The 24,020-nt window shown below is 50.2% G+C and overlaps 3 protein-coding genes across 7 annotated transcripts in view; 2 read left to right on the forward strand and 1 right to left on the reverse strand.

The window, feature by feature from the left end:
- The window catches only part of UBXN7 (UBX domain protein 7), a 30,946-nt gene extending 21,438 nt beyond the window's left edge, over positions 1–9,508 (forward strand). For 4 of the 5 annotated variants that reach the window (XM_074878055.1, XM_074878056.1, XM_074878057.1 and 1 more), the window contains one exon: positions 2,935–9,508. In XM_074878055.1, the coding sequence (XP_074734156.1) occupies positions 2,935–3,096 (162 nt within the window). In that variant the 3' untranslated portion in view covers positions 3,097–9,508. The remainder of the gene's footprint in view (positions 1–2,934) is intronic. The other variant, XR_012630046.1, reaches the window with a different exon arrangement.
- A 96-nt stretch (positions 9,509–9,604) lies between these two features.
- Positions 9,605–18,162, forward strand: TM4SF19 (transmembrane 4 L six family member 19). Its single transcript, XM_074878063.1, is given in 7 exon segments — positions 9,605–13,941; positions 13,943–13,975; positions 13,977–14,027; positions 15,896–16,079; positions 16,210–16,287; positions 16,666–16,850; positions 17,148–18,162. Coding segments are annotated over 7 exon segments (852 nt in total). The 5' UTR covers positions 9,605–13,807; the 3' UTR covers positions 17,335–18,162.
- Positions 18,163–18,318: 156 nt separating this feature from the next.
- NEU4 (neuraminidase 4) lies at positions 18,319–23,859 on the reverse strand. Its single transcript, XM_074878050.1, has 4 exons — positions 22,220–23,859; positions 21,205–21,436; positions 20,741–20,996; positions 18,319–20,334 (listed from the first exon to the last, which is right to left on the reverse strand). The coding sequence occupies exons 1-4, from the start codon at positions 22,729–22,731 to the stop codon at positions 19,283–19,285; spliced, it is 2,052 nt and encodes a 683-aa protein (XP_074734151.1). The 5' UTR covers positions 22,732–23,859; the 3' UTR covers positions 18,319–19,282.
- Between the last annotated feature and the right edge of the window lie 161 nt (positions 23,860–24,020).

Below are 24,020 nucleotides of genomic sequence, written 5' to 3' on the forward strand. Positions count from 1 at the left end.
AAGTTTTAACTGGTGATATGATGTTGCTCTCCCACCAACACTGGCTGTTTTTTAAAACTTTTCTTTAAATCATTGCATTGTTATCAGTCAAGAGTGGCTTCTTTACACACTGTTATCTCCAGGATATGCTTATGCTTCCAATATTACTGCTTTTTTTTATAGGAGCAGTTGCTCATTGTGTGCGATTAAGCTGACTTCACTCTGGTCAACAGCTCAGCCCTTCATCTCACCACTGACTGGTTACCTGAATAACTTTTGTTTACCAAGTGTTGTAAGGTGTGCAGGAAAGGCTGGCCTTTAAATGGGACGGGGGGGAGATGTGGGCAGTAAAATTCAGTAAACTTGAATTTTTAAATACAGTGTAAAAGGAATTTTGATCATCCTTGTTGCCTGAAAAGGAAGTCAAACCCACTTACTTGCATTCCTCATCAGACACAGGGATTGTAATCTGCAGATTGTTGGAGAACAGTCCAGGTAAAAGAGGAGGTTGGGGCGACAGTCTCCTCATACCAAAGGTTTGTGTGTGGATTTTGATGGAATCAGAAGAAATCTCCATGCAGGTACTTACTTCCCTGGCTGTTCTGCAGTCATCAAATCTTGGAAAAGTCCAGGTTGAAAAGGATCCCTGGAGATCATCTAGTCTAACCCTCTGTGGAAAGCAGGGCTGTACATGAGGTTATCCAGGGCCCTCTCAAGCTGAGTCTAGAATACTTCCAGCCAGGGACATTCCAGCACTTCTCTGGGCAACTTACTCCAAAGTCTAATTTCTCTCATGGTAAAGAATTCCTTCCTTATATTCAGATGAATTTTCCCCTGGAGCGACTTGTGTGTGTTTTCTCTTGACGCCGTGCATCTTTGAGAAAGAAATGCCTTTATTTTCTTTATATTGGAACACTGTGGTGATATTCCCACCAAGCCTTTTCCTTTCTAGGCTGAACAAATCTTAAGTCCTTCAACTTTTATTCATGTACCAAGGCATGTCCTATACTTTAGTCATTTTGATGGCCCTGCTCTTGATCCTCCCCAGTTTTTCCTTGTCCCTCTTGAATGTGGAGACACAAAACTGAACACGGTGTTCCAGGTGTGGCCCAGCAGAGTGGCGTAATCTCATCCCTTGGTCTTCTGGCAGTACTCTTGTTGAGGCAGTTCATGTTTCCTGGTGCTGCTGCAGGGGTGAACTGCAGACATGTGTTGAGCTTTCTTGATGAGTTTTGACAATCTGTTCGTGACATCCTGGATCTTGGCTCTAGGCAAACAGTGGGCTTCCAAGACTCAGAGTTAGTTCAGCAATTGGGTGCCTCAGTCCCCTCCACCAGCATGCGCTGCTTCTCCCTGCTGGTTTTGACCTGCTGAGTAGGACCAGTGGGTCCAGTTGTGTCTTCCAGTGGAACTTGTTTGTCTTCCCCATTTATTGCCAAGACTTTATATAGCTTTTTCAACTGATTCCCCACCCCCCAAATATGAGGAGAGCTACTGTTTTGCGGCCGTAGGTCTCCAGGGTGCCTTATCTTGCACGTTGCTGTTCATGTCTTGTTTCTGGTCATCCCACTGTGTCTGCACCACAAGGTCTCAGTTCTTGCCCTTGCAGTGTTGGTGCCAAGCATCCTACTGATCTCCTGCTCATCTTCCCTGATGCAGCAGAACAAGCTGGCCTGTTCCTGCAGCTCCATGACCTCGTGTTCCATCGGCATTGCTGCCCCTGAAACATTAGAAGAGTGCTGCGGGCTGTTGTGGGAGGAGACCATATCCTGTGTCATGTCAGCACCGAATGACCAACAGCTTTCCTACCAGAACACAAACACCAAAATGAACAGACACCCAAGTGATCTCTCAGGCCCCTTGCCTGTGAGCTGTGGCAATAACTGCCGAGTGCTTGTTTGCAACCACTTTTTTCTGTGTGCTGGGTCACTGTGGTCCCGGAGTGGCAGCTAGAGAGTGAGGGGAAGCTCGTGGAATAGTTAGTTTCAGTAGAAGCTTAATACTGTTAGCTTACCTTCTTATACTTAATTTACTGGCATAACTTGCCCACCACAACTATGTGAACAGTATTGTTGGGACCCCCTTATTTTTTCATACTTTCTGTTTTATTACATACTAATTGTCTTTTTTCCCCTCTTTAAAAAGCTACAACTTTTCATTCTGCCTGTGTCTTGCTCTGTTGCAGTATCCCCTACCTTGCTGCCAATCTCCATTTTCTCTGTCCCTGTTTATTCATACTTTATGCTCTCATCTGCTGTGTTCCCTGATGAACTTGGGAAATCTCTCTCATCGTAGCATGGACATTAGCTCTTCCTGATATGTCTGCTTGTTGGGTTGTGGGGCTGATGCCCCTTCATCCCAATGCCCTCTGTATCCTGCCCGATTGCTGTTGTAGGCAGAGAAGTCGATGAATTGACAAGAACCTTAAAAACCAAAACAACCCCAAAACCTCGTGCTTCTCAAAGGCAGCAAAAAAAAAAAAAATAGTGAAAATACTGCATTTATTTTTGTTAATGCTATCTCACAAAAATGCTTCTTTGGTGGCTTTTAGGTTTAGTGTAAGGGTAATGCCTGATAAACAAGTGAGGGGCTTCTGTTTTGGAGCACTTAAGGATTTATTTTTTTTTTTTTGCAAATCTTATTTACCGTGACTTGAATGTGTGATGTGGAATTCAGCTTGCTTGAATTAATGTACTGTTATATATGTCTTCCTTCTGTTTAAAGAATCAGTTAGGTAAGGGATCACTTGGTAATTAGTTTTTATGGTTATTCATACCACGTGTAGGCCAAATTAGATATTAAAGTAAAAGACAGTCTATGATACATGCAAAATTTTGTTTGCCTGTGATTATAAGCTTCCTTTTTTTAAAGGAAAACAGGATTTTATTTTTTTTTTTACATTCTTTTGTGTTGTTTTGAATTCTGTGACACTTCTTTGCCTTTCTTTCTCTCCAGGCTCTTGTGAAACACGTCCAGTCAAAAGGATACCCCAATGAACGCTTTGAACTTCTCACCAACTTCCCTCGAAGGAAACTCTCCCACCTGGACTATGAGATCACATTACAGGAGGCAGGCCTGTGTCCTCAAGAGACTGTCTTTGTGCAGGAAAGGAATTAGCACCGTGGCTGAGTTCTCCCAGCCTTCCTCCCCTCTCCTCTTTGCCTGGGACCCCAACTCATTAAATACGCAGTTGAGGGTCATAGGATTGCAGTGCGGAAATCAGGCAGGCAGCTGGCTGGCCCTTCTCTCTCTTCTTCCCTTCTCCTGCTCTAGTGACCAAATGAGAGTGTTCAGAGTTTTATTTTCTTCCTCAGCTTGGGCCTTGCAGAGAGCATTGGGAAGAACATCTTTCCTTTGTTTTCATGGAATAAAATAAAACGATGATCTGTGTATCCAGTATGCTGGGGCTTGGAGTGGCCATAATACACGTACCCTTCTCGCTGCTATTCTTAAATCTGTTTTGTTTAATTTATTTTTGAAGATAGTGTGTGATAAGGCACTGAGTCATCTGTCTGTAAGGAGAGAGTGTAATCTTCAGTACAGTCTTTCCTCTGTTTTGATTCTCTACACGAAAGGGCTCCATTAACCTTACAGCTTTCTCGAGGGTTCACTTATCTAGTGCTCTGCAAAAACTTGTTTTTTGGGAAGAAATTGGCTTGAGCTGTGGTGAGATACTCGGCCCCCATCTAATTTAAAGGCTTCTAGATTGCATGCATGTCTTCCTGCTGCTTTAAATACTGCCAGTGGACATAGTGAAAACCCCAACCAACCAAAATAAAAAACCCAACTATACTATAAATGGGATTGACTGCTTGACCTGGTGGGAAAGCTGCGTGTCCAGCGGTGCAACAGAACTGACTCCTTGGTAGAAGTAGGTGAGGTTTCCATTTTTTATCTTCCCAACATCCCCCAGGTGTTTCCTTTGTACTTGCTCTCAGGATTTTGCAAATGATTATAGAAGGTGGCAGGATACTGTAAAGATCTTGGACTCTCTGGAAAACACCTGTCATAAAAACTTGACAGTTAGTTGGCTTTTTTTTTCATGGTGTTTTGTTTTGTTTTCCCCAGGAGTGTGACTAGCTTTGCAGGGGTTTTAGAGCACTGGCTGCAACTGAGCAGGACAGCAAGTCTTAGGCAGTTTTGTTTCATGAATTAAAAACATACATAGCCTTGTCAAACTGTGGCATGTGAATTAATGCTTTATAAAAGACTTCACAGCCTGGTGGCTTGAATGCTCTAGGCTGCTTCTTACTCTATTTTCATGTTCATCTACCATCACTTACCTCTAAATCTGGAAGGCTTCTATAAAAAGCTACCACTTTATTTATACTTTCTTTTCAGCTCTGGAAGCTGGCACCAGAAGCCATGCAAACATATCCTGTGTGTACACTGGGCCATGCAGAGTGCCCTATTTTTCCAGTGTCTTCTCTAGACTTTGAGCTGTTGATCAGTTGGTGCTACAGTAGGTGTAAGAGTGGGATAAAAGTTGACTAACACAGCCATCCACAAGGTAGGTGTCAAATTTGTGTATTTACACTAAGAACTCAGTTTAGCCTGCTCTTCATCAGTGAGGAAAAAGGTGTGTGAGACCTACCATAACTGCTAACTTTTTCTGCAACTGTCAGATTATACTCGTTAAAGAAAAAGACTTTAGTGGTCAGAAATTTACCATAGACTAAAACTTTTCAAGATATTTTGCCTGTAATTTCATACTAGCGTGCAGACTTTGGAGTCTTTAAATCTGTAGGAAATCAGAGAAAATGTCTTGCATTCCCCATGATAATATTGGCTCACAGCTGTCTTCTGCTCATAATTGAGGTTTTACGTGTAGTCGTACAATTGTATAAACTGATTTCCCTTCTACACAAAAACTATTTTTCATTCTACTGCGAGATGCAGTATCAGGAAAGCCAAATCTGATTACAGTTTCCTGATCAATGGTTGATGTGACATCAGATGTCATTTTTGGTTTATAAAGAGACCCTGTCATGGAGGCTGCTTCCCAGCATTGGAAAGTGAGTTGCAAGGCCAGCAGAAGAGGGGGAGATGTTGGTGTTTGCAGCAGTGGTATTTCTAGGATATCCAAATTCATAACTCAGACTCGGATGTATGTGAGAGTGGGACAGAAGGAAATCCTTTCCGTGTGGGTCTGATGCTTCCCTAAGTAGCTTCAGCTGTCTAGTTGAAATAACTCACTTGGATGTTTGTTGCCTTGAAACTCATTACCTCTCCTGTGATTGGCCACAGGAAAATTAAGGCAGGCGACCATCAGGACGCAGTACCCAACGTGCATGTAGATGGTCCTTTTGTGTCCCACAGGCGGGCTGGGATGGGAGCATGTGGATCTTTCCTGCTCTTCTGCCTGTTCCTGCTAGCGTAAGGCAAGGAGCCTTTGTGGTTCCACTGATTCCCCTTCGGAGTTGTTCCTGGCTGGCTGCTTTTGCTGGTGGAGAGCCAACTCATTTTGGACAGGCTTGGGTTTGTATCCGCTCTGGGAACATTGTTCTGCATCAAGTTTTCTAGCAGTGAAGTTAAACGTAGAAAATTGATTCTGCCCTTTCAGCCCCAGGTCTGTTTTATTGGTATCTTCTCTTTCCCCCTGCCCCTCCCTGGTTGTACTAATGTCTGTGGGGCTAGGCTGTGATACCTTGAAGCAATCTGATATAAAATAACTCGGTGTATCAGCAGCGGAGAAGAGGGGAAACTGTATTGCAGGCAAGAGCATGAACTGTTTCCATCAGTCCTGCTGCTGGAGAGATTGTGCACTGTGTGTCCCACGCTGTGAACCTTCCTTTCCTACCCACTCTTGCAGAGCTCTGCCTGTGAGCTGCCAGGCAGCTGGCAGCTCCTTCCTTTCTTCTCTGCTCAGCTCTAAGGAAAGGAGTAACCTTACACTCATCATCTTGCAAAACTGGGAGCCCTAGGTTAGCCTTTCGTTGCTTTTCTTATGCCAAGAGCAGCTCAGTCACCTCTCTCGTGAGGAAGCAAACGTTGCATTTGGCTGCTGCAAGTTTATTTTTAAACCATCAAGAAACATGCTTCTCAGACATGGTTTTGCCTGCTGGTGTAGTGCAACCAGGAATGCTTATGCTCTCACCTAACTTTTTCTTTCTTGAGGTTTCATTTAGAAAAATACTAATCTTTTTATAACCTAGCAGCAAAAGAAGAATGTGAAATTGAGTTTTTACATTGAAAATGGAATTTTTATTCCATCTTGCAGTTCCTAGTAGTTTGTTGTGTTCCAAGAAATTATGAGCCTGTCTGTTTTGGTTCGTTTCTCTGGCACGATGTGTTTTTAATTTTGGTTTTCTTTTGCTTTGGTCTATGAGCAGGAGGCAGAGAAAAAACTTGTTAAAGAAATAAGCGTCCCTGCATGTGGCTCTTCTCTCGCTTCGTTCCTCTCCCCTCTTTCCCCCTTCTTCCCAGCCCAAATGAAAACAGTGCTGCAGCACACGTGTCAGTCAGCTGTGCTGTGGTGACTGAAAGCTGTTAAGGAACAGCACCAACCAGGATACAGCCTCTTCAGATCTTCGTTTATGTTGAAGCCCTTTGGAGTTTGGAGGAACGTGGCTGAAAGCATTAACCAAGTGATGCCTGCAACAGCTTGTAGCAGTGATGGTGTAAGCTAGTTGGGCTCTAATTTTAAAGAGCCTTTATCACATTTGCTTTAGATGTTAAATCTGAAGTTCAAATTGCTTTTGAAAAGATTGGAAAAAAATGCCTTAAATCAGATTTCAAAATAAGTTGTTGAAATATGAAGGACAAAGAAAAAAAAAATGCTTCAAAGGCTGTGGTTTGTGGCTTCCTATGGGTGTTGCTTGGCCATAATTTACGTGTTGTGTTGCAAGGACTGCCATGAGTTTGGAGGCGCAGAAGTGCATGTAGACAGTGGAAGTCTTTCTGGGTAGAGAACTAAACAAAGCCAGCATGTTTCAAGCTGTAGCTTCTGCTTGTGGAGAAGTTTCCTTTGCATGTGCTCTTCATCTGACAGTGCTTTGTTTTGACATTTAATGTCTAATTGCAGTTAACAGTCACAAGCAGTATTCAGAAACAGAAGGCAAAATGAATGCTGGCTTTCCCTGCCAGCTGCTGTTGACACATTTACTCTTGGGTCCTTGTGATCCTTCAGAGGCCCAGAGAAGGATTTTGAGTCTTACCGATGATACATGCTCTTAAGTCTATTGACCAACTTCAACCTCGCAGCATTCCCTGCTGACATAAAGAGGGCAGATAAAGGCTGTGCCGAACATTTCTGGGTGTACTTTCGTTAGGCTTTGAATTAAGGTCTGTGATTTTTACATTTCTGATGTTCGTGGACTGAAGTATGTTGCCCTTCCTGATAAATCAGCGAAGTTGACAACATCAGTATTAAAAGAATGTGCATGTATGTGCCTTGTAAAATATAGTTGTCTATAAAAAGGCACCCAAAGGTACCATTGTTCCCAAGTAGATTTAAACAGCAATTTTGCATCAGCATACTTTCCAGAGCTTGCTAGATCTGCTGCCTTGCTGTTACGGGAGAATAACACCTCTCGTCTGTAAAGCACGTCTGTTGTTCGCTGCTGCAAACAGCTTGTGTTTCACGTGGTCCACTACTTTCACAGATGCATTTTTTTTAAAGACTACTGAATTTGTACGCTCATCTGCACCAGCTTATACCAGCTTCCACCTTTACTGGTGCTATGGTTTGTACCCTTGCAGAAACCTCACTGCTGAAGGGCCTGATTCTCAAATACACTGTCTAGCAAACTTCCATGTAATTGTCTGCTTTGCTGTTTGATACACCTTTGAACTATTGAAAACTTTTTCATTAAGTATACTTGAGTTCTTGATGGCTAAGTGGAAACGTTTCTTCAAAGAACTAGAAAGAAAAGCCAGCATCCTCAAAAATTAAAAGTCTGGTCTCCGTGCAGGATGTCTTTGAACACAGCTGCCCCGTAGCAGAGGGCACGACGTGCAGTTTGCAGCTTGTTCAGGCAGCTAGACAGCCAGGTCTGAGAACACACTTCTCTCTTCTGGGAGGAGCTGGGATGCTGAATCCTGGCTTTTTGAGTTTGTTGTTGCCAGAGCAACCGAGCTCATTCACAGGGCTTGAGGAGGAGCAAGGGCTAAACTAAAAGCAGTTTTCTTTTGGGGGCGAGGCATCGCTTGGGCTGCATTTCGTCATGCAGAGATGCATAAAATGTGGTTTGTGGTGGTTTTTTTCTAAATCACATGAAGAAACAGATCACCTGTGTGGGAATGTCTGTGTGAGTGGGAAGATACATGTCATTTCAGGAACTTATCACTCTTTATCCCTTCTTAGTTTTTAGTAAATGTCACTACTTTCTTCTTGTTTAATCCCTTTTTAGTCAAACTAGTAAAAAATAGGTAGTACTGTATTCCAAGAGGAGAAGGGGTAGCAGACGTGGTGGGTGAAGTGCAAAGCCTGTCCCATAAAGACTGGGTGTGCCTTGTCTAGCTGTTGTAATAGATGTGAATGCAGCCTCTCTTCTCCCCCACCCTTTTCTATTTATTTATTTTAACAAATTATTTTCTATAAATGGAACAGCTACTGTTTTAAAGGCAAACCAGCAGTCATGTCTTGAGCCCTATATCGGCCATCTACATTATTGGAAATACCCTGCAGTTGCATGTTTGGAGTTGATAGAACTCTTCTGACAACTGAGGTCTGTTGGTTGATGTTCTGCAGCCAGTCTTGCCAAGGTTTTCTCTGTCCGAGCCCAAGATCTTGCTGCAGTTTGGTTATACTCTGCTATCTGCTCCTGAACCAGTGAGGTTAATGGATACCCTTTCTGTGATGACTTTTACTCCAGTCTCCTCTTGTCCATGAGGTGCTTAGTGTCTGTCCACTCCCAATAAATATAGCCATATGTATATACACACACAGGCACACACACGTGTTTTTAATCGGAGAACGCGGCACTTAACATCAGTGCCTCAACTTGCCTCGGTTTTATCTTCGGTTGTTTTACATGGGTGTATTATGAGTGATTGCAGAAGTTTGGGATTTGGTCACTGTCTTTAATTACTGTGTGTGTCTGCAGTATGGAGAAAAGTAAGTTTGTAACTGCTCGTTAAATGGTGCTGGGACGTTAAGGTGTAGAAGGATAGATAGTAAAAGTACATGGAGCAGGGGGACGAGGTGCTATTTTATAGAACAGATTTATATGAAGAACATCTGGGTAAAACTCAGCTCAGAGGCATGGTGCCTCATCAGAGACACCAGACTATAGGATAGATGACTTTTAAGAATAAAGCTGTTTCCTCTAATTGGTGAACTTACAGTTTCAAAATTACGATTTTGCCTGTTGGTTTTTATGGTAGTCGCTTTCTTCTTCAGTGATGGCGACTTCGTGTGGGAGGAGGGAGAGGATTCATTTGGAAGTTTTCAGCTCACCGTGCTGGGAGGGACCAAACTCAAGGAAACCTCTGATCTATATACACAACTGCTGCATTTTTTTATAAATATATGTAAATGTCCTATTGTAATATTTGATCCTGGAAATAAAACAAACTGTTTTCAGTAGCTTTCTTCATCTCTTGGTTTTTGGGTTTGGGTTGTTTTTTCTTTTGTGGTTTTAGTTCTGATGAAAGTCTGTCCCTGCATTATGTGGAGAGTTTCTGAGTTTTTCCCTAAGGTCACTGGAGTAGAAGGGAAGGAAAGAAAATCAAGCCGAATTCTCTATCTGTGTGTATCTGACTTTTTAGTAAAATTGTCAGACTGTGTGCTTTTCTTTTTCCTTTGCCTCCTGGTCTGTGAATTGGCAGAATAGGTCCAGGTGCCACAGCTTCTGTTGAACCTCCGGGAAGTTTATGATTTTCCTATCCTGGCTGTAGCAGCTTTTGTTGGCATTGACTCTCTTTACAAAATAAGTAGCAGAAGCTGCAGCTCATCTGAAGAAGTCCAAATGTGTGTCATTTCAGATGACAGCTCTGAGTCTGCCCAGCCAGCAAGGACAGGGCTTACCTAAATTTGAAGCCTGTTTGCAATATGGTGTCTAATAATAAATACAATAATAATAAATAAATAATAAACTCGAGTCATTGACTTCAGTAGAAAACATCCAGTTCCTGCTGATAAGGAATTGTTGATTAGTGAGCTGCTTGCATAGCCCAGGAAAGCTTCAGCCCATTCTAGAGGTTACAAAGTCTTGAAGCGAGACAACCTTTTGGCACCTTGATAGAAAAAATACCCATGTGAAAATGAATAAAAAGAGGTAGGGCTAGAATTTTCCATCCTTCTAATGGAAAAGCAGAGATGTGGCTTTCTATTCTGAACTGTCAATGTCCTCATACAGGTGTTGTCAAGACGGAGCCTCTTAACTTCTGCAGTTGCCTTTTGGGCTCCTTGGGACGTTCCTGTAATGGCCTCACATGAAATGTCGATGAGCAGAGTCCCTTCTGGACAAGTACTGAGTGGGGAAACAAAGGCTTAAGAAACTGATCTCGGGTCGTCCTCGTGTTCCTGACTGTCGGTAGGTCTCCACTTAAACAGTAACTGCAGCCACTGCCCCAGTCTTGCGCTGTTTCAACTCTCCAAAAAGTTATGGAGTAGGGTAGCTGACTGTGCCAACAGTCACGCTAAAACCTTCAACCAGTGTTCATCGTTGACTCATTTCCAGCAGGCCTTGGAGAGGAGAGCAAATGCCCTTGGCTTGGCTTACCCAACCCCAAAGCTTTCTCAAGGGAGGTTGCCCAAGGTCTGGGGGGCACTGACCTGGAGGACCCCAGGAGAAGGCTGTTGCTCTGGCCACCTTTCCAGGGGTATCCTGGAAGTGGCTCTTTAGTTTTTGGCACGTGCACCTCTCCTTGTCCCTATGTTAACTGGACAACCCCAGTTTCTGTGAGGAAGGCTTGCTTGTGCACCTCTCAAGACTGGAAAACAGCCTGATCTCTTCATGCTGCTTAGGAAAGTATTTCCCCTTCCGAGTGAGTAAGAAACACTTTTTCATCACAGTCTGCAGGTCAAGGAACTACAGGATAAACTCAATATGCCTCTTGTTTTTAATTTATTTATTCTTCCTTTCTGCAGACTCCTTCCAACTTTTAACTGGGCTGGTTTATCTCATCTGGCTTCAAGTTGCGTCGGGGAAGGTTTAGACTGGCTCTTAGGAAGTATTTCTTTGCAGAAGGGGTTGTTGGGCGTTGGAATGGGCTGCCCAGGGCAGGGGGGGGGAGTCCCCATCCCTGGAGGGGTTGAAGAGTCGGGTTGAGCCAGCGCTGAGGGATCTGGTGGAGTTGGGAACGGTCAGGGTGAGGTTCATGGTTGGACTGGAGGAGCTTCGAGGGCTTTTCCCACCGAGATGATTCTGGGATTCTGTGATGTGTTAAATCAGGTGAAATTCATAAGGAAACTAAAGCAAATGCCCTATTGTCTAGCAGGATTGTGTTGGTATTTCTTCAGTCTGAGTTCTAGCCACAAACTCTGTGTGGGGCTTGTCTAAGGGGGGATCACTGTTGGCAGCAAACGTGCCCACGCCTGAGTTTGGAGAAGTCTTGGCTAGAGGCAGAAATAGATTTGCAGATGCTATGGAGAGGAGAGCGAGAGACCACTGAATGGTGCTGAGCATCCTCTGGACCGGACCGAGGGGGAGGTTGGTTTGGCACAGAATGGTTCAACCTCACTGATTCAAACTCGACTCAGCCTCTTCGATGCTCCTTGAAGCCAAACTGCTTTTGAAACCCGACCTGTCGTGCAATTTCCACAGCCCCAGAAGAGTTTGGGGAAGCAAAGAGGAGGGGAGCATGGTTAAGAGTGTGGACGCAGTGGTTAGAAAAAGCTCACTGACCTTAAAGTTCAGAGCTGTTGCTGAATGTGACCTGCAGACCACGGACTGGAGAGGCAGAGCCCTCTGTGACGGGATAAAGTGACACAAAACAACTCGGATAAATGCGTCCAGGGTCTCCAGCTGCGATCTGGTGTCAGAGAAGGAGTCAGCAGGAGCACCTTGCTGAGCCAGAATCGCTTTGCGTGGGACCACGTTTGGCAGCGCCGTGGCTGGGTAACTCAGCAGAACGTTACTTGCCTGTAATTGCTGTGCTGGCACTTTCTTAACTAAGTTGTCGTGTGAGAAAGGGAGGCGTGCAGCCACTCATGGTGCTCGGGAAGGTGCGCGGGGCTAAAATTAGCCTTTTATTCTTCTTCTTCTTCTATGACGGACTTGGGCCGAAGTGGGTGATGCTTCATCCTGAATGGCATGGGATTTTTCTGTGGGAGGTGATTGACCAGATCATGTGTGTGGCAACGTAGGAAGCTCAGATTGCTGTGACGTAGAAAAGGGCACAAGATGAAGTTGCAACACAATTTTTCCAGCAGAGTGAAAAATGCTTCCTCTCTAAGTGAAGAAAAAAAAAAAAAAAAAAAGGAAGGAAAAATTGGATTATTCTCAACAGTCTGCTGTCCTACATGTTTCGCTGTTGCTGCTGTGTTTTTCAGAGACCAGTTTGTCTTATTTAAGAATAAAACGGGGATTTACGTGCTGTTGCAAACTGATTTTCCTTTCAGAGGAGCTATCATTATTCACAGAATCTGTTCCTCTCAGCATATTTTTCCTAGGAAAACAGAACTGGCTAATGTAACCCAGCCTCACCTGTTCATCTTTTTCTATGTGGCACTCAAGGGCTCCAACTCCATTTTCTGTTTCTTCCAACAAACAGTGGCACGCTGTAATTGGAGCAGGTTTTATATTCTCAGCAGTCCCGTACTCATGGATTTGACAGCAGGAGAAGCCACTTTGAAATGTATTGGCAAACGCTACTCCTGTGTGCTACCCTAGGCAGAGCAAGCTGGGTTTTAAAACAAAAGGTGACACTCTAGTTGCTTTTTTTAATTTACTGTATTGGAGCAAGACTGTATCAGGGCTGTAAGATATCTGCACTTACGCTTCGTCTCCTGTGGCTGTTGCAGACGAGGAAGCCCGTGTTCCAGGCAGCTGATGTGCCTCAGGTCCTCATGATGAATGCACGAGGAATATGAACCTTCTCCAAATTCTTCTTTGAGAGGATTCTTCCTCTTGCCTGCACAGCCCATGAGCAATTCTCCTCTTTGCTTGTGCTGCCTGCCACTCCTCTGCCAGAAAAACTGCCCGTTTTTGGCATTTTTTTTTTGGTCCTACGGCTTTCCTGTCTCCTGTTCACAGAGGTCATGTTCTTCCAGTCCTGTTCCCATCTTGGATCTGCTACTATGAGACCTCTCTGGGGACAGAAGAGGAGCTTCCCCATTGCACGCTGTCTGCCAGTCATGGACACCCTAGATAGGACTTTGAAATGCTGGTGTCTGATGACTTGCAATAATTAAGATATCCAAAAATAACCTTTCTCTCTCAAAGTTGTCACCAAGGTGTAAGATATATATGTAATGGGGGTATACTCAACAATGGAGGAAAAGCTGAGCTGTCTGCAAGGAAGCAAAGGTCAGGAGATGGGAACCAGCTGAGACACGAGTATATTTATTTAGAAGCTTTTACTAAAATATTAGTGTGCTCCCCCCCTGCGGGTAAAAATGAGAAGAGGCAAACCTGAACTGTTCAGCATTCACACAAAAAGCTCTCGCACAATGAGGGAAATAAGGTGAAACACGGTGGAAGAAGCCCTTGGTAGAGGATGTGGACTCATGGTGACATTTGGAGTGGGCCACAGAGGAGACAGGAAAACGTTCTCCCTACACAGTCATCGCGGGTCGTTCCAGGAGAAATGGTGTTTGCTACTTGGGCAATAGTCAAGGTATTTAGGGCAGACGTGGTAGAAGCCTTAAAATCTGAAGTTGTGAACGTTTTGGTGGGCTCGTGGCTTCTGCCAGTGAAAGGGGGCACAGTCGAGCAGCTGGATGAGCCGCAATGGCGGCAGAGGCAGGCTCAGTCAGACAGGACAGTCATTCTTCCTTTTGAGCTGTCAGTTGTGTGGGAGAGGAAAGGATGTGGTGGGTGGACCTCGGGGCAAAGGAGGAAGATGTGGAGCACATCATAAATAGTCACCCATGGGTGATGCCTCCGGGACGGCTCATCCGAGGAGTGGACGCTGCTGGCTCCACGTGGCATCGCTTCCAGGTAAGGCAGAAAGGCGGGATGACAGGTTCCCTCGGATTTGCTTAAAACCCCTTGCTTTTGGCCATGGGGACATGCCGGCAGGAAGGGAGTCTTTCTTTTGAGTGTCCTAACAGGGACTAGTTAAGCTGCACTTTTGCTTTACCTCCCCTTACAGAGGAGTTTGTCTGAATGGCTGAGGTAGAAGAAGGTAGCTAATTCAAGCTTGCTTCTTGCTCAAGGAGAGCATTGAGGGGACAGTAAGCTGTGGAGAAGCGGGAAGGAGACCTCCTGCCTTCCATAGGGAGAGGGCAGTGCTGGAGGGGCAGGAGAGTCCTTGGAGAGGTGAAGGGGAGACAGGCAGAAGACCACAAAAGCCTCTGGCTGATGAGAGCAGCCCACACTCTGAGCTCCAGAGGAGCAAGAGCTCTCCTGAAAGATCCTCCAAAGTGGGGAGGTGGGACTCAGCACTGAATGCTCATGGCTCTGGGGGGACAACCGTGCACAATCCCTGGAACGCAGTGGGGGCGAGAGGCCCTAAATTCCTTCTGACAAAGGCAGGGAGGATAGAAAGCAGAGGGGGAGTGAAGCCCCAGGATAAGGTAGAGCTGATGGTCTACCTTGGGTTTCTTGTCTTGTGTCCTCTCCATGAAGAAAGGTTTTGCAGCCTTGTTCCTCCACGTTCAGCCCTCCCTGGCCCCCAGCAGCCTGGTGGCTGGTCTCTAGCAGGTCACAGCAATGCAAAACCCCCTTGGGCTGGTGCCCCCCGGCCTCTCGGGCTGTGCAGGGGCTGGATGTGCAGCCTGAGCTGCTCCTCCCCATCGCTGACACTGTGCACGAGGCGAGCTGAGGCACCTCTTCCCATGGAAATAACCATGTGGTGCCTCTTCACTTCTGCTTCTGCAAAACCAGAGCAAGCCTGAAATAAATTAGCCAGTGTGAGAAGCAGCTCGACGCAGGAAGCTTGTGCAAAACAGGTTGGAAGCCACCGGGAAAGGGAAAAACTCATAAAACCAACCTAAAGCAAAAATGAACACAGGGTAGAAGAAACCTGGGAAGCCAGGACAACAGCAAAACAGGTTGTTTTTGGTGGTCCCAGAGTGACCGATGGGCATCCCCCATCTTGCGGGTACAGAAAAGGGAGAGCTAATTTTTGACAGGGTATCACCTGGAGATGGGCAGGCACTTCCTAGGTGAATTGATAACTTAATAAAATGCCAGTGGATCTGGATGGCTTGTCTGAGGAGATGTCAGAACCTTTTCTTAAATAACTTGAATTTGTTTCAGCATATATATATATATATATAGGACTAGTGTGTGATGGGGATGGAGTTGCTGTTGGATTAGATTGGAGACTGATGTGCTTTCATAAGTCCTTGTCTAAGGATTTCGCCCCTTTCCTGGCTCCCTTCTGCTCGTTGTAAGCACTCAAAGTCAAACCAAGCTGTGGAGGTTGGTCTCCTTCCTCCAGTAACGTTTTGGAGGAGCCGACCCTGTGGCTTGCACAGGTTTCAAGGCTGAGTGCGGGACCTGCTGTTGTCTTAAACTCTCTTGCCCGTTTGGCAAATATTAGCAGGTCTAAAGTTAGGCTTCTCCTTCTATGATAAAAAAGCTCAACCTCAAGAAAACTGTTTGGCAGCGGTATACTGGTATTAACATGGAATTATTTTTAATATTTAATTAATTAGATGGTGTGGGGAAAATAGGATTTCCATTGGAAATCACTCTTGAGTAAGGGCAGTGCCAGTGGGTTAGGCTGGAACACAAAAGCATCAACCAGCAAACTCTTGTCCACCCACGGCTGTGAGATGGGCTCAGGGTGGGGGAGCTGTGGGGCATCATGGGGCCGAAGGCAGCCCTTTCCTCTCCTCGTCCTCCCCATCCCTGTGCAGAGTGGCCATGTGTGTGGGGAAGTGCAGCCGGATCGTGGGTCCCTGCCTGCTGGCGCTGGGCACACTCTCCATGGCAGCCAACATCCTCCTCCTCTTCCCCGGCGGGACGTGGAAGTACCTGGTGGAGGGGCACATCAGCAAACATGCCAAGGTCCTGCCGGGGGTCTGGGGAGGCGGCATCGTGGTGAGTACCGCGGTTTGTGCCGCGTCCTTCCTCGCGTGCCTGTGGAGCAGGGATGAAGGGATGGAAGCAGGGATGAAAGGATGGAGTGGGTGGCTCCCTTTCATCCCCAGCCCCTTTTTCCTTCCCGCAGGTGCTGCTGGCAGCGACCCACGTCACGGCAGTGGGGTGGCGATGCACCGGCTGCTCTGACTGCGGCACCCGTCACAACGTAAGGCAGCACCGGGGCCCCTGTGCCAAAGCATGGTGGTGGGATGTGGTGGGTGGGTCGTGGCAGGGTGCCCCCTCTCCCAGGTGGGACGCTGCATGGTGTCACCTCCCCAGAGGACAGGGCTTCCCGTGCATGCTGGTGTGGGCTCTGCCCCACCAGGCCCTGCGGGGCAGCTCCCTGCCCACTTCTGCCCAGCTCAAAACAACCCAGCGACAGCTCCATCCTCAGCTTTGGCTCTCTGAGGCTGGAGGCCCTTGTGGTGAAGGGGAGGGGAGTTTTGCCCCCTTACCAAACTCTGCTGATTAACATGCAGCCACGTTTTGGAGCTTCTCTGACTTCTGGTGTCCCCCCACCGCCCTCCCTGGGCGCTGCCCACAGGCTTTCATCTCCGCCGTGCTCTCCAAGCTGGCGGTCCTGGGCGCTGCCGCCTGCTTCGTCTTCTCTGGGTTGGGTTTGACCGATGGACCCCTCTGCTTCTACAACGCCTCCAAGCATGGCCACGGGCACGGCACCCTCTGGGGTTACCCCTTCCGGGACGCCAGTGACCAGGAGCCTGGCACCAGGTGAGGCAGTGGGGTCGAGTTGCTGGTGCTGCCTCATCAGCTTATTGCTAATTAAGTCGGTGTTATTTGTGGTGGGTGGGCTTACTGGTGGTGACGCAAGACCCCAGTAGTTCAAGAGGTCTTCACCTTCCACGGCTTTCTATATGTCATGCTCCCATCCCCATCACCCTGCTGACCCAGCTCATCCTCAGGATGAAGGACAGGGAGTCTGGGGCACAACTCCATGATGGAAAGCAATGCAATTCCTGACCTGCCATGGGGCAGCATCTTGCATCTCCTCCTCTCCCCGTTGTGCAGGGCAGAGAACTACCTGTTTGATCGTCGCATCTGGAGCATCTGCCTGGAGCCGAAGGGCGTTGTGGTTTGGAACAGCATCCTCCTCTTCCTCCTGCTGCTCATCAGCGCTGCCGAGATGGTGCTGGCCTCCCTTCAGGTGCTCAATGGCTGCCTTGGGTGCCTCTGTGGCTATTGCGAGGGCAAGTAGGAACCTGTGATGGTGCCAGGAGGCTGAACTTTGAGGCGGTATCATCCCCGGGTGTCTCTTGGCCAGTGGCTCATGCCATGGTGGGGATATGGCAGGAACTGTGGTACCAGCCCAGTGCAAGACCCTCGTGCAAGATGGACAGAAAGCCCCATGGCAGACACCCCAGCCCACATGAGATGTCAAAGCAACGTGCGTGGGGTTAGCGTGCAAAGGGCTGCCTTGATGCAGCCTCTGGCCTCCACCTGGGTGATACCTCTTCTTCCTCCCTGGAGCTCCTTGGGGCTGGCAGCTATCTGGGGTTGGAAACCAGCCCAGAGAGCAATGGAGGTGAGGACCTGGCTCCTGGCATCCCAGCACAAGCCCAGTGGCTTCCCCAACCCCTCCTCATCAGCCACCACCTGCCCGAGTGCAAAATGTGACACGATGGTATTAGTAGAGAGAAGAGCTGGAACACTAACTTATTTTCTTTAATCAATCTATATTTAGGGCAGTTTGTGCTGGTGTTTGTCTCCCGCCTGGGGCAGGAGAGGTGAAGGAGAGTGGAGGAGCCCAGCTGGGCTCCAGCTGGGGCTGGGGGACTTGGATGGAGTCGTGCTGGGGGACACAGTGCTGGAATTGAGGTGCAGCCCCCGCAAAGTTCACCCATACACACACACGTGTGTGTGCAGCAAGTGTTGGGAGCAGCCGCTCATCCCCACCACCCCAGGACCCCATCCCACCACCCCCTCGCAGGGGGTGTCACCGGCTTCAGTGCATCCCCCACCCCCAGACCTCCTTCCCTAAAACTTTACAGGGACCGGGTGTGGGTACAGACCCTGAACCTGCTTGTGGGGGGAGGATGTTTGCCCCAGAACTGATAAGGTTCAGAGGAAAGTCACCGTGTCCATGGTAGCTTAATAAAAAAAGTAATCAGCCAGCAACGAAGCACCACACAGCTGGATGGGGGAAGAGAATTGGAAGGGTAAAAGTGAGAAAACTTGTGGGTTGAGATAAGGACAATTTAATAATTGAAATAAAATAAAATAAATCAATTGTAATGAAACAGAAAATAACAGAGAGAAATAAAACCCGAGAAAGACAAGTGATGCAAATGAAAACAATTGCTCACCACCAACTGACCGACGCCCAGCCAGTCCCTGAGCAGTGCATCCCAGCCAGCCTCCCCCCTGTTTTTATTGCTGAGCATGATGTCATATGGTCTGGAATATCCCTTTGGTCAGTTGGGGTCCCAGCTCTGTCCCCTCCCAACTCCTTGTGCACCCCCAGCCTCTCACTGGTGGGGTGAGGTGAGAGGCAGAAAAGGCCTTGACTCTGTGTAAGCACTGCTCAGCAGTAACTAAAACATCCCTGGGTTATTAACGCTTGTTTTCGGCACAAATCCAAACCATAGCCCCCTACCAGCTATTATGAGGAAAATTAACTCTATCCCAGCCAAAACCAGCACAGCGATTTCTGAGAGGCTGCTGAGAAAAAGAGGAATTGGCTTGAACGGGATCATTAAAAAGAAGCAATTAAAAAAAGGAACATAAATAATTATGACCCTAGGAGGAAAACCCTCAGAGCAGGGTGGTACCAGCTGGAGCATCATGAGTCCCCGACCCAGCACCTGGCACACGCAGGTGACATGATGTGCCCTTGGCTGCCTCCTCCCCACATCGCTGTGTTGCCGCCCATGGGGTGGCTCATGTGGTTGGAAAGGAGGATGGGGTTGGGCTGGTGGTACAAGACTCCATGCCCAACTAACTATATAATTAAAAAAATTACAATGAAAATGAGATAAAACCCAGTTTTGGGACGGTAGCGCGTGCCTTCTGTGTGATGTGGCCATGCTGGCCGGTGGCAGGACCCTGGCCTGTGAGCATCCCGACGCGCTGGTCTCTGGATTGGTGCCCGGGGGTCTGGCACTGGGGGGCAAAGGGTGGGGGGCTGACCTGGGGCGGGGGGGGCACTAGGAGACGAGGCAGCTCCTTCGCCCCCACTTCCTGCGACGCGGGGGGCCACCATCCCGCCGGGAAGCAGTGGCTGTCAGGGGGATGTTCTGGAGCACATCGTGCAGTGTGAACATGCTGAAGGAGATCTGCTCGTAGGGTGACTGTGTCCCGTTCTCATAGAGGCAGGCGAAAGCGATGGCTGGGCCACCGGAGATGGAGGCCTCGTTGTAGGGCAGCTCCATGTAAGCCAGGTCCGAGTAAGCACTTGGGCCCTCGTAGATGACCCAGGGCTCAGTCCAGCTCTCTACATCCCTGGGGAAGGTGCTCAGGTGAACCCCCATGTTGACCCGTGACATGGAGCTGGTGGGGTGGGAGTAGAGGACCCATGTCGGCGCTTGGAAGAAGGCAGCGGGGCTGGGAGTTGCCACAGGGTCCCCTTGGACTGAGGTGATGCCACGGGCATGGCCGTGATGCCCTGGGGTTGGACAGCCCTCCTCAGGCTGGGCTGACTGCTGGTGGCTGCTGGTGGCCAGGGTGGGCAGCTCATCACCCGCTGCCTGTCGAGCGGGCAGGTACCGAAACCCTGGGAGCATCCCAGGGAGCAGCCGGTGAGCTGAGCCCTGGAGGGGCATCACGGGGTCCTGGGGAGTGGCGGGGACATAGACGAAAGGTGCGGGGAAGCCAATGACACTGCCGTGACAGCCATGGGGGGGCTCGACCAGCCGCTGGACCAGCTGCCCCCCGTGGAAGACGGCCCCATCATCTGTGCTGAGCGCCTGGACCCTGAAGCCCAGGGGGCTGCGGGCGTTGCAGTAGAGGACGTTGGAGCCGTCCTCCTCGTCCACCGAGACCAGCTGGCACTCGCCCGTCTGCAGGTTGGGGATGAACTCCCCGAAGCGCCAACCCCGGCCGTGGTCATCGCTGTAGAAGGCGAAGGAGTGCGGGGTGGTCTTGCAGAGCTGCCCGAAGCACTCCTTGCAGTCGATGTGGTAGCTGTAGGCAGGCACCAGCAGCCGGCCAGACCGCAGCTGGATCCCGTGCCCGGGGCCCAGAGCAAACGTTGCCCAGTCTGGGGGAGCGGAGATGGGAGAGGGGTGAAGAGTGGCCTCCATGGTGCCCCTGACATGCCCAATGTGGAAGGGTCTCCAGCACATCCCCCCCCGCCCCAGCCTAGCCAAGCAAGGTGGTGGGATGCAGAGCCCAGTGCAGCCTGGTGGTCCTCATGCATGGTCCTACCCATAGCTATGGGGCCTCTCCAGCTTCTCTCCCCCTGTGCAAGCTACACAGATACTCCCTCCATCCCCTCACCCCTCTGCTTGAGGTCCTCTTCCACCCCACTTCTTTGATGCTTGTGGGCTCCCTACCCTGAGGCCACCTCCAGCCACATCATGGGTGGATCCAGGAGCCCAAAACCCATGGTTGCCCTCTTGCTGGCTGTCCTCCCCCGCCCTCCTCGCCCCTCTCCGGTGGGCTACCTTTGATGGCCCCACCAATGACCTGCTGTGTCAGGTCTGTGGCTGTGCTCCAGCTCAGGCCCTGGTCAGCACTGGTGACACAACAGAGGCGGGTGACATTTTGGCCAGTGACGATCTGGTAGGCTTCAGGCGTCCTGCCCAGCACCGTGATGAAGAAAAGGAAGAGCGTGCCGGTGAACTCATCGTAGAGTGGGCAGGGGTTCATCGACCGGTGGTGCTGCAGCATCGCTGTCTCCAGCACGCGCATGTCCTCCCACTACCCGGGGAGGAGGAGAGGATGGAGAGGGTGAGGACCACTCCACTCCACCCAACCCAGCCTCCCTTCCCCACACAGGTGCCTCCAGGAGCTCGGTTGTGCCACGCACGAGCAGCAAAGGACAACCCCCCCCCCCCCGGCCGTCCTCATGTCCCAGGCACAGCGTGTCCCCCCCCCACCCCAACCTCGGGTGTCTCCCCCGTCCCACCTCCACGTAGCTCCCGTAGATGGTGCCACGGCGCAGCACCAGCAGGTTGGCGTGGGCATCGTCGGCGCTCAGCCGCTCCTCCGCGAAGGCCAGCAGCTTGGCCACGCAGGGCAGGTAGAGCAGGGCGGGCACGCGGTACGTGACGCCGTTGGACTCCTTCTCGAAGAGCACGGTGCGGGCGGGGAAGTGCCGGGAGCCCATGGTGTCTACGGCAGAAAGATGCAGCCCCACCCTGGGTGGGTGATGAAGGTGGGTGGGGGAACCAGCTGAGGGTGAGAGCTGTGTTGTCCTTGGAGGGGTTTGGGGTTTAATTTGGTGGGTTTGGGGAACCCCCCAGGAGCACAGGCTGGAGGGCAGGTCGCTACGGGCAGGGTTGGGGGCTGAACATGTGCTGCCGCGGTGGCAAGTCACTGCTGCTCAAAGGTGGGACGGGATTTTGGGTAACACTGAAGAGGCTGAGCTGGGCTACCCCAAAATAAAATTAAGTTGATCTTCAAGATGCTCTTCAAAAGGGGGTTCTGATAAATCGAGACCAGTCAGCAAAGAGCAGAGTGAGACCTGCGGTTCCCCACTCCCATCGTCAAGCGGGTGTGTTGGGGGGACAGGGCCCGTCTCCGCACGGCCAAGACCCCGGGACCGGACCCGGGCTCTTCGCGAGGGGCTCAGGGAGTTTTTGTCCTGCATTTCTGGTGCCTCCAGCACAGCACACACAGCCGGCTCCTTGTTTCCTCCTCCCCTGTGGGGGAACCCCGGGGTGCACAACACGAATCACGGGGTCCCCGGCCAGGGTGTCCCTGTGGCAGTGGGGTGCGAGCAGTCCCCAAGGGCCTTTGGAGACAGCAGGAGCCGCTGCCATCAGCTGTCCCCGGGTTACATGTCCCAGGTTATCCCCGCAGGAAGAGAGGGGTGTCCCGCTCTGGGGTGCAGCCAGAGCAGCCGAGGGCGACTTTCACCCGTGTTTTAATTATGACTTTTTGCTGATTGAACACCCCACGGAGAAAGCGAAGGCACTCACCGGGTCCTGCTCGGCTGGGGGTGTCCCCTCCGTCCCTCGCCCTCACCGCGGGGTACCGCCGGCTCCCGCAGCCGCTGGCTTTCTGCAGTCGCCTCACTGCTTCGCTGCCACCCTCCCCTTGCAGGGTCCCCCCACCGATGGGTCACGGGGCTCCCGCAGTGGCGGTGGACGGGAAAAAGCCCTGAGTCAGCAGCGGCAGCCGGGCGGCACAAAGGCACCGTTATCAGCCCGGGCAGAGCCGGGGGCCCCGCGGCTGCCGAGCCACCTTGTTCAGAACCCCTGAGCAGGGATGCAAAGGGAGCCATGGGGCGGGGTGGTGTTTGCATCTCCTGCCTCAGTTTCCCTGGGAGAGGCCAGACCTCCCTGCCCAGGTGCTGCAACCCACATTCACCATGGTCCACCCCAGCTGCGAGCTCCCCAGACTGGGGGGCTGTGGTCCAGAGGGTCCCACGACCCCCATCCGCACACAGGTCAGCTGTTAAGTGATAATTTTGATGCCTATATTCCAGCATCAGCTTAGCTAAAGGGGCTCAGCAAAATTCACATGGCACGTCACGGATCAGAAGCTCCAAGGTGAAAGCTCAGGCTCAGGCTGCAGAAAGGGCTGGGAAAGGCCCCCAGGGATTGCCCAGGCTGAACACGTGCACCCGCCATCTCCTCCACCTCCACCAGTTACAAATGCCTCCTAAACCGGGTTAATTTTAGCTGGGGTTGCTGGAGCAGAAAACTGTGAAGGTGCTGTTAATCTCGTGTTGCTCCTGTTGTACATCACATGGGTTGCGGAGGAGCACAGGTTGCAGCGCAGGAGGAGGTTAACCCTTGCCTCAGCCGGCTTCCCCGGCTACCTGCCAGGTTTAAACGCAGTGGAGGAAAAGCCCAGCTCTGCTTCTCACCCTGCTCCCCTCCGACAGCATCTCTCCTGCTCCCGGGGCTGAGCTTCAGCGCCGAGGCGACGCTGCAAGCCAAGCAACCCTGGATCCATCAACCCATCGCGCCAACCGGGTCCCTGCTGCTGCCCTGATCAGCGCGAGTGAGCGGAGAGGCTGGCCAAGCTCTGAAATATTGCACCATCGGTGATGGCAGGTGTGCTGGGCAATCATTAATGGCACTGACAAAGCCGTTGGGCTTGGTGCTGCCGTCCTTCTGACGAACCTTCTCAGCACCAGCATGGCAACAGGGAGCTGGCTAACGAGCAAAGACATCCCAGGCATGTTTAATTACCTCCTTCAATAACGAGGTCATGCCCTAAACAAGCAAAGGCCATGCCTCCCTCTGTCCCTCTCCTAATCAGTGTTGGAGAGTTTGGCCAACACAGCACGGGAGGCGCCCAGCGAAGCCTCTGCTGATAAAGGGTTTCAGGGGTGCTGAGCCCAAGGGACCGTCCATGCCCAGGGACCCTCGCCCAAGAGAGAGGGGTGAAACCACAAAACGGGCCCTCCCAGGAGAGCGCCAAGCTGTCCCAAGTGGTGCAGAGGGCCGCCCTCATCTCATGACACACGAGAGGTACATCTCATGTGCCAGGAGGGGAAGGATGCCAACCAGCCCACCCGGCTTTGGGTACAGTGCTTGGGACTCCCAACTGAAAAGCAGCCCTGGCATCGCATGGTGGCTGGATGTCACTGAGCACGGATGCTGCTGGAAGGAAGACCCAACGTCTCTCCTACACCTTCAAGCTCTGCGTCCCCTTGTCATGCTCTCCTCCTTGTTTCCCTCCCCTCCCCTTTTTTCCCCCTAAACACCGAAAATCAGGACCTGCTCTAGTGAGCTGTGTCCATCCTGGACATAATGATGGCTATTAAAT

Source organism: Strix uralensis, chromosome 9 (assembly GCF_047716275.1).
Source record: "Strix uralensis isolate ZFMK-TIS-50842 chromosome 9, bStrUra1, whole genome shotgun sequence".
In the NCBI taxonomy this organism is placed as follows: Eukaryota; Metazoa; Chordata; class Aves; order Strigiformes; family Strigidae; genus Strix; species Strix uralensis.